At 37.9% G+C, this 14734-nt stretch overlaps 1 protein-coding gene across 1 annotated transcript in view; it reads left to right on the plus strand.

Moving 5' to 3' along the window:
• fmn2a (formin 2a) overlaps window positions 1-14724 on the plus strand; it is a 40250-nt gene extending 25526 nt beyond the window's left edge. Inside the window, exons 9-18 of the mRNA XM_085296512.1 lie at window positions 1176-1267; window positions 1359-1488; window positions 1588-1734; window positions 2336-2395; window positions 3068-3188; window positions 6403-6495; window positions 11252-11303; window positions 12239-12388; window positions 13398-13479; window positions 13722-14724. Coding sequence (XP_085152638.1) covers window positions 1176-1267; window positions 1359-1488; window positions 1588-1734; window positions 2336-2395; window positions 3068-3188; window positions 6403-6495; window positions 11252-11303; window positions 12239-12388; window positions 13398-13479; window positions 13722-13748 — 954 coding nt within the window. The 3' untranslated portion in view covers window positions 13749-14724. The remainder of the gene's footprint in view (window positions 1-1175; window positions 1268-1358; window positions 1489-1587; window positions 1735-2335; window positions 2396-3067; window positions 3189-6402; window positions 6496-11251; window positions 11304-12238; window positions 12389-13397; window positions 13480-13721) is intronic.
• Window positions 14725-14734: the final 10 nt, after the last annotated feature.

Here is a 14734-nt window from a genome sequence, read left to right on the forward strand (position 1 = left end):
AATACTGTTTCCTGTGCTGTCAGTGTCCCACCCATTTCTCTTACAGATGTGGTTTTTCACAGATTTTCTTCTTTAGTTTTTTTCTTTAAATTTTGGTTTCCTGACTGTGACACCGCTACCCTTGATCCTTACCAAAATAAAGGAAATACATACACAGATATGTTTCAGCAATATCCATGCATGTTCTCTTGTAATCAAGCTGTGCAAAAGTCTTGAGTCGACCCTCATTTGTTTATATTTTCCTTCCAGTGAGCCACTTTAAAAACAAACAAACAAAAAAACAACAACTAACGGCTTAGACAAAAACTAATTGTTCTCACTTCTTTAGTTGAATCTACAGTAATGCCAATGTTAACACAGTTTGAAACCAGCATTTCTAAAAATTTTCTACCAACAACTTGATTCACAAAGTAGTATTAGCTTACAAATTTAAAAGTTCAGGACACAAAAGTGGCAGGTCTAAAGAAACAGGCCTGAAAAAAAAAACTCTAGAGCAGATAAACTTCATCTGAAAGTCATCTAATTAAGAAACAGTCAAAATAAATATTCGCCAAAGACTTGACACAGGATCTGAGAAACTGATCTGGAACTTCAGTTGATGCATCTACTTTTCTGAAGCCTCATCAGAAATGGTCTCAGTCTGGTTGTCAAGAAGCCATTCTTAGGAAAGAGAAACAGGGAGAAAAGGCTGAGGTATGCAAACTGCACAAGAGCTGACAACAGGTCTCATGGAGTGACGAATCAAAATTGAAAATTTTGGTTAAAATCATCAAAATGTTTGAATAAGGTCAGGAGAGTACAACACTGAAGAAAACATGGTGCTGTCATGGTTTAGGGCTGCATTACAGCTAGCACTGTTGAAGATCTTGTCAAAATTTATGAAATTATGAACACTGATAATTACCCTCAGATTTTGATCCATCATACGATGCCATCTGGAAAGCATGTGATTGACAACAGCTTCAATTTTCAGCAATGACAATGATCCTAAAGATGGTGCCAGTGCATTTTCCTGTCACAGTATCAAGAAATGAGTGATGACTCGAGGCTTTTGTAGAGGCACTTTGTGTTTTGGCTAGCTTAGTTTAGGTTTAAGTAAAATAAAATAACCTTTTGTCAGCGTCATAACTGTAACCAATTTCTATTTCAACTTAATGTGTACTTTCTTTTGACAGAGAGCTCAAGATGATGAGATGGACAGCATTAAAAAGCACATTAAATCTGCCAAAGGCAAGGAAGATGCCAAACCACTAGACAAGCCAGAACAGTAAGAACTAAATACACCCTCTAAACTAAGTCTGTTCAATGTCTTGCTATTAAATATATGGTTTAAGTTGACTGGTCTTGTCCTTCGTCAGGTTTCTGTTCCAGCTATCACAAATCTCCAATTTCTCAGAAAGGGTGTTCTGCATCCTTTTTCAGTCAACCTTCCATGAATGTATCACTTCAATCCTCCGCAAAATTGAAATCCTTCAGAAAGTGTGCAAGGTGAGCCACTGGCCTTCTTCTCAGTTTGTTTTATTTCATGTCACTCGGTTTAGCCTTCATATCTTCATCTTGCGTGTCTGTGTGGTGTGTTCACCTCAGACTCTCCAGAGTAGTGAGGCCGTATTGCAGGTGCTCGGCCTGGTGCTGGCTTTTGGCAATTTTATGAACGGAGGAAATCGGTCTCGAGGGCAGGCTGACGGCTTCACCTTGGACATTCTGCCAAAACTGAAGGACGTTAAAAGCAGTGTGAGTACTGGAGTAAAAGCAAACATCACTTACTTTGCAACTGCAGATGTGTAATTCACAACAAACCTGGAAAGGACTGGATTAGAAGTGGGGGAGAAAAAAAATGTATAGAAGAGAGGTCTGTCTAGCTTTGTTTAATTCACATTATGCAGTAAAATATAAATAGGAAAATAATAGTTTTAAAATGGGACACAGGGTTTCAAAGGTATTCTCTCCAAGGGGTCAAGCCTTATGACCATAGCTGGGCAGATTTTGAGGAGAAGCAATCGTGTTTGCTCTGATTCAATATCACAGCAGACTCGGAGTGCCCTTGGCACTGCCATATAAGGACGCAATGGTTTGTGTTTTTGTAGTGGCGGACAGAGTAAGGTATCCATAAAGAACATCAAACTTTCCACCAACTCTTAAGTTATGACGGCCAGCCAAGCACAGTTGTTTTGTTGTAGTACTCTTCCAATGTCATGATTTATTCCTAACTTCTAAGGCTGCTGTCTCCATTCTTGTTTGCCCTGCAGAAATTAAAACGTCCTGCTCCAAAATGATTAAATTAATAAATAAAGGGATCTTGGTTTATTTATTTGGATCTTTCTCTTTCTTTCAGGATAACTCCCAGAGTCTTTTGTCCTACATTGTTGCTTACTATTTAAGGCACTTTGATGAGGTATGTTTTGGTTCCTGTTTATTCGAATCACTTTTCTGTTTTAGTCTGATTTGCTTAGAAATCCTTCCAGAGCTCTCTTTTCATCTCCTCTCTTGCCAGAGGATACCATGGCTTATCCTTTATCAAATTATTTATTTTCCCTTTCCTCATTTACGGCAGAAACAAATCTCTCTCTACCTCTCCCTCCCTCTCTTGCTTTCCCGGGCTCTCTCTTATACTTCTCTTTCTGTCTTTCACTCTTCATCTCCCGCTCCTACTCTGCTTTGGTCTGGCTTCGTTCAAACCTGCAGTCTGTTCATTGGCACAGCATCCAAAGCAGCGCTAGTGTAAATAATTAGGTTCTCCAGATGAGATGAACTCAGTAATGCAGCTTGCCAAAATCAACCTGCATGACATAGCTGTAGCACTCATTATGACCTGTCACTAATGCTGATGAGGAGAATTGACATGTGCTTTGTGACCCCGGCTTAATGGTCATTATCTGCTGTAGTTTTAGACATCTTCTCTGGCATGTCTGAACTGCTGATAAGTACATGTCGGTCCCTCAAGACATTTATTTAAATCTTGCCTTGTGTGTAAAGTATAGAGAGGCCCTCTTCCATTTGAGAAAGATTGATTTTGACATTGCAGTGTGTGTGTTTTTGCACATGTATGTGTGTTGTCTTTAACCAGGATGCTGGCAAAGAGACATGCGTCTACCCTCTGCCTGAGCCCCTGGACCTTTTCCAGGCTTCCCAGATGAAGTTTGAGGACTTTCAAAGAGATCTCCGCAAGTTGAGGAAAGACCTTAATGGTACAGTGATAAACTTACATTCCATAGTTTTCCTTCTTGTGGGCACATCCTAAACACAGTATTTACAAAATGCTTACAAGGTTGTAAACTTGGTTGTTCTGTAATTACTGCAAGTCTTATAGCATGTTTAAAATGACACTGCATTGATATTTATGCAACATGATAAAAAAAATGTATGAATTTAAGTGTTGCTTGCATAATGCAAAATAATTTTCCAGACCTGACCAGCTATGGTCATGTGTGGATTGCACAGGCCAGTCAACATTGAGATAGCATCTGTTTGTTGTACAGACAAGCTAACTGGAAGCAGATGTTACTTGTCAGATGTAGACTCATGTTGGACCTGGCGTACCTTTATTGTCGTCATGAACGAGAAAGAGAAATATAGACAGGGAAAGGTCAAGGAACTTCTACTACTGAGAGAGTCTGTTCAGGCTCTCCTCATTGTCCTGGAACTCAAAAATACAAATATGAGACTATTCAGAAGATAACTGCAGCTATTCATAATCACGTTTCCAAAAAAGTTGGACCACTGTGTAAAACATAAAATAAAAACACAATGAAATGATGTGCAAGTCATTTAAATCCTGCGTTAAACTGAAAACAATAGAAAGACAAATGTTATTTTAGGAATATGTGCTCATTTTAAATTTGTTACTCGTGACATGTTTTAAGAGATGGGGTGGTGTGGGTTGTTCGACAACTAGTTGAAGAACCCACTGTTAATTAGAGTAATAACATAGCTGGCTATATAAAAGGCATACTAGTAAGTTTTTCAGATGCAAAGACATAAAGGGATTATTACTCTGTGATACACTGCATGGATAAATAGTTAAGCCATTTAGGAATTAAATTTCTTAACTTAAAAAGAACAGTAAGACTGTTTTAGGAAGACTTAAACAAGTATTGAAAAAAAGTCAGATACTCTGGCCTCACTGGATTAAATACAGCCTCAATTCTATAGTGGAAATCAGCACACCAGCTCAAAATCACTTACAAAATATATTGTCAATAAACACAGTTAACTAAAACCACCATACAAGGAAAAAACATTTTTAAACATGATGATGAATCACTGGTGCCAACTCTTTACCCAAACATTTTAAATTGGACTCAGGCAATGTGGAAAACTGTCCTGTGACTCATAATCAACTGAAAATTATAGATGCTGGTCTTCAGGACTCAAGTGTCAGGGGACTGCCTAGCTTCGTCTCAGTGCATAGCTCAAAAGCAAGCTTTTGTGATACTGTAGGGGTGCATTAGTGAACATGGTATGGATACTTCTCTGATCTGCAAAGATTTGATTAAGGCTGATTAATATATACCGTATTAGGAGAAACATTAACCATCCAGATGACCCATTTTTCAGGAAAGAACTTACTTGTTTCAGCGACCCAACCACATTCTGCATGCATTACAATAGTAAAAGAATCTGGATGCAACTGGGGAAACTACATGTAACATGGTTAGTAATGACCTTTATTAACCATGTTTTTCACACAGGGTCAGCATTTAATCCTCAACAATAGTGTTTTGGTGACACAAATTATTATTATTATTATTATTATTATTATTATTATTAGACCTAGAAGTTGCTAAGAGTTGGAATGCTAATTTATCAGCTAAGGCTAGCTACCCTTGTTAGCAAGCTGTATTCATAAACTGCATAGGTGCAACCACATTGGCTGATTAGTGCTAAGTGAAAAAAACACCAGAATTTCACTCACCTAAGCCTTAGTGTTTAGATAATACATTAAAAATGCTCCACATGCACCAGATACACACAGTGAAGAAGTCCAGCTTAATCTCGAGCTGTTTGTGAGAGGCCTGTCAGTCAAAAAGGTCATGCCCCTGATTAAGAAGTCGAGGTGGAAGAAAAATATTCACCCTATTTCATGTTGTTATCAGTAAAACTGGTCTAGAATATGCTTTTTGGTGCAGTAAAGAGTCACGTTTTTGTTTTTTGTTTGTTTGTTTCCCCCCCCCCACTTTGCCTTGGCTTCATTTACCAGCTCTGGATCTTGTCCTTTAGTTTTGCTTTTTATATTTAAAATTTAAAAAGTCAGCACAGAATGAACTTGAATCAAGAAAAAGGGGGTTATGTGATAATTCCACAAACCATGGAGTTTGTGGAACAATAACTCTTAAGTGGGAACGCAAAAACACAAAGTAAAATAGGATAATGGAGAACTGTATTAATGTTATGTCACTACACATTAAGATCACAGGAAAAGGTTTGGATATTTGATAATGACAAGCCAAACTCACTGGCTGAGTGAAAAACATCTTAATTTATGCAGCATTTAGAAAATGCTCATTTTCATTATTCTTGCTCTAGAGGTGATTTTTTTATTTTTATTTTTTTTAAAGTGTATCTTTGAGCAAAATGATGCACGTGAGTGTGTACTTGCAGCCTGATCGACTATTCCCTAAACCTGGTCTGTTCTCTATCATGTTTTATGTGTTTTTGCTGCTAAACCAATCAGACGCCTAAAACGTATTGCCAAATATTGTTTTTTCTCTGCTGTAATGATTCTTTAGGCTGTTCATTATTTGCAATTCATAAAGATGGAGTTGCTCACAGGGGAAACTGACTTTCGACCCCAGTGGCTGTGGCACATACTGGCCATACATAAATACATCATCACATGCTATACCTGCAGACCTCTTCATTACCTAGCAGAGGTAGCTGAGTGCTCTAGCAGACATGGGCTTCGATGACAGTTCCCAGAGGGGTTTTCCGATAGGTAGGCGGCGTAGAAATGGCCTTGGCTGGCCCAAAGGACATCAGCAAGTAATGCAGTGGAGAGAGAGCTTGCTTTGCCTTTTTGGCTGAGGCACCATATGGTCGATGAATTACCACTTGCCCAGTCCCGACCTCGTTGTTCCCTTAAGCGTCTCATGGCCTCTCCACCTCTAAGGCCTTGAGCTGAGCTTGTGTATCTGTTATGCTTGCAGATCGAGCGTAACAATAAGTTTCTCCTGGGATCAGACCGCAGGCCTTCCTGGTTGCTAGGGCTAACTTATTAGTCATTATGGGTTATTATGTCTTTGCAGACACTTATTCAGCAAAAATTCAGTAGAGATTTATTAAAGCAAGCTCAGCTAGGTTAAAGAGCACTGCAGATAATTAAAGCGCCAATGGTGGATAAAATATTTCTGTTCTGGAAAGACTCCCCCACCCCCCTTATCTTCTAATCTTTTGTTATTTCAGCATGCTCTGCTGAAACGGAGAAAGTTTGCAAATTGTCCTCTGAAGAGAACCTGCAACCATTCAAGGACAAGATGGATGAATTTCTCAATCGAGGTGAGAAAACAACTGAATATGATTTTGTCTACAGTCTATTTGACTCGACTGTCAGTGAATTCCATTTAAATATTAAACTCAACAATGAACTGCAATGTTTGGCTCTTTGTATCAAAAGCTTGATGTATCTTTGTATCTGTACCATAGCCGTCTATTACTGACAATCCACACCACTGCACTAATATGTTCCTTCATTACTTTAAACTAGGGCTGAACGATATATCGTATTTGCGATAATATCGCGACATGATCAAGTGCAATTTTCTAACCGCAAAGGCTGCGATTATACTCTGCACATGTCCAAATTCATGGGCTGCATCCTCCTGAGGCCGCATTTGTAGACCGATTACGTCACAGCGACGAGCCGAAGGCTGTCCAAATTCGTAGACTCCTCCGAATGCAGCCGACAAATGAGTCCTCCTTTTCCCCGAATTTGAAGGATGGGTTGGGTGTGTCCTTCATGGCCTACCATATCCCAGAATTCATAGCGCGGCCCAGCCAAACTCCAGTTTCCAACAATGGCGGCCGCTACTAAGTTTTAAAATTACTCTTACTAATCTTTCTGGGTCACAAAATAAACTTTTAACATATTTTCAGGCGAGAAAGTAGCTGTGTAAACATCAAATATCTGCTCGGTTTATCAAGATATCGCATATTTGCAAAAGTGCTTCGACGTTTTCGGAGACGTCTGCTACCCACCAGCTCGACAGCTAGCCGGGAGCTCGAGGGTTACTGATGCGGCCGAGAACGGCACAACTCCCGGCACATCATTTTCAGATCACCGCGGAGTTTCGCTGCTCGGGTTAAACGTAATATATAAGTCACTTAGACAACCTAAAAATGTTATTGTTGGGCTTTTTTCAGTGTTTTGTTTGTTCGTGAGTAAATCGGTTTGGCTGAGATTAAAGTTATTAGATTAGATAAAATAAAACTTTATTAATCCCCCGGGTGGGTTCCTCCTTGGTTTTCACACAGCTGACTAAACGTCAAACAGAAAACTTATTAAACAGAAGTATGAGACAGTCGAGAATTTACACCAGTGTCTGGTTATATTTTAGATAGCAAGAAGCAGACGGCCGAGTTTATTAAACTCCACCGAGACAGCGGTGACGCTAATCAGAACTAGACAGTCCAATTTCACGCCTTTAAATTTTAAAGGCGTGTTTGTGTGTGTGTTTATACAATTGCTATTATGTTTGCACTTTATGTGTAATGTTACTGACTGCAGAGATCAGTAAGATGTGTGTATTTTGTATTTATTAGTTTTATTTATTTAATATTATTTTTTAATTGAATGACTGTCTAGTAGTTCACAGATGTCGAAAAACTGAGTGTGGTAAAGCCACTGATTTTTTTTATGTATATTTCTGCAATCTGCACATTGTACTGACTTTCATTTTAATGTTTACACCAGGGTTCCTTGTCAGCACTTTATGCTCAGATGTTTGTAAGCTAAAAATAAACTATTGTGTATGTTCAAATATACTGTTGTGATTGAAGAAGTTAAATAAAAATGTCAGTCATCAATTCATGCATCACCTCATGTCATCATAACAGAGGTCTGTCTTCCAGGAAAGAACAGTTTAAAATTAATGTAATATAGTATTGGCCATACTATATGATGTATTGCTTGTCTTTGTTTAATAATACAGAAGACAAAGACCTTAAAAAATAATCGCATATCGCATCGCAATCGCAATATTGGGGCAAAAAATCGCAATTAGATTATTTTCCATAATCGTTCAGCCCTACTTTAAACATAGTCACTGTAGTGTATTTGGAGTTCCATAAACACTGTTCTTCTGCTGAAAATCCTTGCCAGATCTGCAGCTGAATTTGCATGTTAAGTATCAGACCTTTCCATAGAAATAATTTACTACTTTAAGAGTGCATGCTTTAATTTAATGATTTGTGTGAGCCTATGTGACGCAGCTCATCCATCAGAATGATGCAAGTTGTCCATGCCTGCAAACACATTTAAGATCTGTTTCATACCGTTTTACAGTTGCTATACACACACAAAGACTCAGTCAGTGTAGTTTCCATAGGGACCTCTGTTTATTTCAGGGTGTATTGAATAATTCACTGATGTTGTTTCAAGTTTGCCTATCTGTTTTGAAAGATCATGACTGCACTTGGAGTCAGTTTAGGTTTTTTTTTAATCGTGATCTCTGCCTAATAAAATGAAGCACTCTTGCTCTGACTCAAAGGGGGGAAAAAAATCTAAATTTGAACTTGTCATGTAGCTTCTTGCTGTAAATTGACTGCCAAGAGGAGAACTGTATAATGTGGCGTAAAACAGACTTTGGAAAATTATCTTTTTCATTAAGTAGACTTTGAATATTACTTGGTCTTTATTTGTGCACTCAGATGTAGAGGAATTTGACTGGAATAATGATACTTTGCCCTAGAGGTATTTGGATGAAAACAACAAAGGGTTTGGCCTCTGAGTACCGTGGCTGTGATAATAAAATTTGTGAGCTGCAAATTTTCAGTCAACAGGAAAAAGCTACCGCATTTTTGTTTAAATAGCATCAAAATCTACCCAAAATATAATCGTGTTTATTTGTCATATTCACCAGATGTCATGAAGTTGAGCTTTTATCTGTAATCTAACATCTGCATGCAGCAATATTAGATTATTGCAGTCTACTTCAAATGTGTAAGACTTACTGGATTTTTTTTTTTTAAACACTTGTTTTAGAAAAACAAACCAATAGTCATTATTTATGTAGCACTGGCTTTGACCCTGGGTACATTCAGTTGACTGTGACCAATCTTCCTGAAGGACCCAACTTGCAGGCCTCTTTCCAACTGCTTTTGTATTCAAATGAGAGTCTAATACATAGCATATGTGCTTCAGCAGTAATGCTCACTGTCCATTTTAAAGGAAGTCTGCAGATGAAAGCATCTCTCCCATTTCCACCTCTCCCCATCTCCGTTCCTCTCTCTGTGCGTTTGAGAGAAATATGGGGGCTCTCTCTTTGATGCAAATGATGAGGTTTTTCCTCTGAGACCAGAATGTAAGCACTGTAACATGGACATGTGACTCACAAGGCTCCAGACGGGATTCTTGAGGTTCTTCCACTGCAGCAGTGAAAAAAGAAACAACAGCCAAATGTCTTATTTTTGTTATTTCTGTAATTTCTAAAAAGCCTGGGGTTAAACCGTTTCTGGCTCCACAGTTTAAACCGCTTTTGTTTATTTTCTGACCATGCAACTAACCACAGAATAACAGTGGGAGCGGACTTGTTGGAGCTTGGCTGTTTGGTCTAGCTCCATTTTCTCCACTCACTTCACAAATTCTCATGCATGCAGGCCTTTGATGGAGTCAATATGACTAGCAAGAGAGCACCGGCCATGTGATAATCTGTTTCTGATGAATGTAAAGATTACTAGTATGACTGATGGCATACTCTTGCTACATTTTCTACTAACTGCAACCTAAGAAATCAAAGCAAATAAGCCAAGAATGTTAAATAAACTTTTAAATATCAATGCATAGCACATTATGGAAAAAAGAAATATTGACTTTAGATAGACATGTTGATGTTGTGCAACAATGCTGATGTTTTATATCTTTAAATAACCTTTTTTTTAAGTTTTCCTCTTTTGTTTGATTCTCTCCCATAATATCACAATATCTTAACAACATCACAATAAGATTATTAGAAAAGAGCAAACTATATAGACTTGATACTAAATCATTCGGCATGATAAAGGTTATTTAACAGTCTATTATATATTATATTTTATATTAATTTTTTTAAAATGTTGTCGCATAACTTCATATTTCTCATCAATTTGTTATCATTTTTGATGGACAATCTGCAGTGACGGGCAAGATTGTAGGCTGCAGAGTGATTTAGCACTTTAGAATGATAATGCATAGAGCTCCTCTCAGCAGGTTTGTCTGAGATCTTTAGATGTGGTTCTGGCTTCAATTACACAAAGCAAGCAGATATTCAACTGGGTAAAAGCAGCACACGGGTTTGTGCCAGGAAAGATTCTCTGTTCCATCTACTGTCATCTGTCTCACAAAGCTATTTGCAGGCCATAGGTCATTTCTGATCATTTGACAGTTTAAGACAGCAGGTTACACATTACTGACCTTGAGGGAAAAGAGATGTTATCTGGGCAAGAATTTAATGCCTAGCCTTTTGACAGTTATACAGCACCATAGTGAAGATATAGACCAACAAAACACAGCTGGATCGACTCTACAACTGCTGATATATTGAAAAAAATGAGATGAAAAATCAGCCCTTGGATCTGAAATTTGATGAGTACTAACCTGCGATGCTTGTCTAACCAAGGCTGTCACATTTGACTGCTTTTCGTTCATATCATAATTTATAACGCAGTCAAAATGATCCCGATGGCACCCCAAGATAAGTGTTGTGGTCTGCTGGAACTGCTTGCTAATGTGCACCATGATGTCCAACTACTCCCTCACACCTCACACAAACGTGAACACAGTCATCTGTCTCCATTTGAAGTAATATTACACAAAGAAGCACTTGTTCTGCAATCTCCACTACTCATTTGTCAGTTGTGCAACAGCATACAATCCAACACTCAATAATGTCATGGCTCGATGTTGACCCTGAGCAGGACTTTTGAGTTAAGTAATGGTGACATCTTGAATCTCCTGGTATATACAAATCACACTATAAATGAAAGAGCTGTCTTTTAAGGGAAATGCAAAATCCGTCTATTTGCAAATGCATAATTTTTTTTTCTTACTCTTTCACAGCCAAAACTGAACTGGAAATGCAGGAGAACCAGCTAGCAGAAACTCAGAAGATGTAAGAAGAGTAGTGTGTGTGTGTGTGTGTGTGTGTGTGTGTGTGTGTGTGTGTTTAAAAACCTTTTCCTACATATCTTTGCTCAAAAAATAAATGTTACTTTGCATTTTATTTCCTGGATTTACATTTGGTCGTCTTTTAAGTTTCAAAGCAGTGATTGTAGTTGTGAATTTGAAAGTAAGGTATAATGCAATCCAACACAGTTTAAAGTGATATACTCTCGCTGCAGTGAAGAAATATAATCTTGCAGCTTTGTCAATATTTATGACTCCTGGTTCCTTCAATTACATGGAAGGTGCAGGCCGTCATGCCAGGCCTTCAGTAGACGGGAGGCCCCCTATGCAGTGTCTATGTTGTTTATCTAAGTGGAGCGAGAGTAGACAGCCATGGCTCCAGGCTTCTGTTACTGCTGGCTTGGAATGTGTTCCTATAGCACACTCCAAACAAAGAGACCCCAACCTGTCCACGATATTAATCCACTCAAAATTGCTGCCACATTTAACACCTTAGTGTATGTCATCCGCTGCTCTATGCACACTTTCTTTTTGCAAGATCTGTCTTTGGCTCCTTTGTCTTTCATCACTCATGCTTACACACCAATAGAGTATGTGCATGTATGTATACACAAACATACAAAAGAGGTTCATATGGATAAGGAAAAGGAGCGATACAGCAAAATTCATCATTTTGGTTAAGTCAGATTTTCTTGCTTTTGCAGCACTAATAGCATTTTTTTTTTTCGTTGAAATGCACGGTCATTATTGTTTTTATTCTTTACTATTAAATCTCCAAAAAGCACATTATTCCAAGATTAGCTATCATATTTTGCATATCTGCGTAGGACTGCCAAGTTTCACAATAATTGGTATAGTTTTCTGTAATCTCGTGTTGTAATGTTTTGGTCTTGAAGTAATGTTTTTCTTCTCTGTCCTCAGTTTCTTGGAGTTGAGTGTATCCTTCTCAGTCAAACCGAAGGCAGGAGAGAAAGAAGTCTCTCCCCACACATTCTTCTCCATTTGGCATGAGTTTTCCACAGATTTTAAAGACCAGTGGAAGAAGCAGAATAAGCTGATCTTACAAGAGCGGTGAGCCATATGAAGATTCCTGTTCCACACAATGTGACATTTTCCATGATACGGATAAATCCCTCTGATAGGACGCTTAAAACTTTTGACTAAAAATGGAGTATTGCTGAGATATCAGTCCATTTTTTTTCTTATTTTCTCTGATTGGGAGCCTTAAAATGTGATAACAGATGTGCCTAGTGCTCCTTCATTTTGAATTTTCCCCAAGCTTGAGTTTCCAAACCATTAATAACATGCAGTGCATCTCATGTTCACTGAAGATCCTATCAGATTCATTCAAATTCATGAAGGGAAAGAGGGCAAATGACCCAAATCTTTGTCCTTACCCCAGCAACGAAAAAAAAACACATGCATCATCCAGTTAGCTTCCAGTGGTTTGATAAATATGAAGATATAGCTGCATATGTCAACAAAAAGCAAATTGGTCCATTATTTCCAATGAAGATTGACTTGTGATAGTATTTGTAAGCGAGGTCCAATGTCATAGTCTTTGCTTGTTCAGTAGGAAAGAATAAAAACTAATTTGAAAGCATTAACTCTTTGTCCTTTGCCATATGTGGAACAGTAGATGGTAATCCTCACTTCTGCCTGTATGGGCATGCAAAGATGCAGCACTACCATGCATTGAACATGTAATGGGTAGAGACAACAGGCGAGTCTGCTAGTATAAACTGCTCTACTCACTCAATGCCAGCATGTTAATCATTTTTCTTTTTAAAGAGCAAATGAGTAGTGACATTTCTGGCCCTCTCCTTGCTATAGTAAACTAGAGTGAATCATTTCAGAGTAGAAGGTCTGGCCTCCTGTCAAACCAAAATCCTTGTGTTTAAATGCCCCATGACCACAACTTGGATGGTATAAACCTGAAATCTTTAGCACTATACTACATTTTTCTTTTTTGATGGTGTAATGGTGAATTTTAGTGACTCTGTGTAGCTCTATGCAGCTAATTAATTGCTCTTAACATCTTTATCACATGATTGGCATTTATTTCTCCTTTTTTTTTTAGGGTCAAAATGGCAGAGGAGTCTTTTAAACAGGCCAGGCAGAAGGCTTCCTACAATGTGACACCCAAACATGCAACTGGAATAGTATGCATAACATTTTACTTTTTCTTATTACTGTATGGAGTCATCTGTTTTCTATTTATTTACTGTAATTCTAGCAGTACCTGCCTTTTTCTTTCACCTAACAGACCCAATTGCTCGCAAATGCTTGTCAGTGTTTTAAGAAACAACAATCCTGGCTCTTATAGTAACATTTTAGAGCGGAGCGCCAGTGCTTCCAGCTGTAAATAACTCACACTTTTTTCTTGTCTTTTTTTTTTCCACAGAAAGCAAAGTTGGGTAAGAAGATCTGAAGCAGACAATGGAAAATTATCATCACCTAGCCTATTGCACAAGCTGTGTTTGTACAATCTGACACGAGTCATCAGTCATTTTTAGCGTTTATTTGCTCCCAGTATTTGTTTTCAATTGGTTTAGGGCTGTCGAGTGTGAGCTGGTTCAAAGTGTATCGTTTAAACTTGGGATTAAAGCTAATGTCCTTACCCACCATTTCACAAAATGAAACGAGTCTGTGTTATAAAAAGGCATCCCTAAGCTGATTACTGAATTCAAGTTGCATGAAAATTTGCTATAAATACTTGGTGTTCTTTTTCTGTTTTGTTTTTTGGTGACACTATGTTCAAGCTTTATCAGTATACATAATATGTAGCCATTTTTTATTGCCGTTTCCAACCCTCAGTTTCTAGAAAAACCATTAACACGTTGTTCACATCTCCCTTGATGGTGAAAAGCACAGGATTTTATAATATTTCTACATGGTGCCTTATTGCATAGTGGAGACTTTAAATGAGTTGAACAAAGCTTATTTTTGAGATGCATCAATTGTGATTCAATGATACCTACAAGGAAGAAAAGTCTGTTTACATGGCCTGAAAAATAACTAATTTACTCCTTTCAAGATTTTCATCTGGTGCGTTTCAACTGCGAATTCTACGTGTTTTACATACAGCACCTCATCTTTTAGTGTTTTTTATTTAAATGGTCATGTCTTTCTAAGTCATGTGATCTGATAAATCCCCACTATTGTTCTTTTCAACATTAATGTAAATATGCTTTCTTTCAAGCAAAATCCTATGCAGATAGTTTTACCTTTTGTGTTATGTGAAAGAGTGTGAATATCCATTGGCTAAATCAGCAGTAGAATCATGTGATGTGGTTTTAATGTACAATACCAGCACTGTGTTTTGACTGAATACATCTGACCATTAAAAATAATATAAATATATATTTATTGAATAAAAGACATTACCCTGATTTTTGTGATAAAAATTCTGTTATT

This window comes from Mchenga conophoros, linkage group LG13 (assembly GCF_057382185.1).
Source record: "Mchenga conophoros isolate Kocher_MC1m ecotype Shallow Benthic linkage group LG13, M_conophoros_male_GT1.1, whole genome shotgun sequence".
NCBI classification, from domain to species: domain Eukaryota; kingdom Metazoa; phylum Chordata; class Actinopteri; order Cichliformes; family Cichlidae; genus Mchenga; species Mchenga conophoros.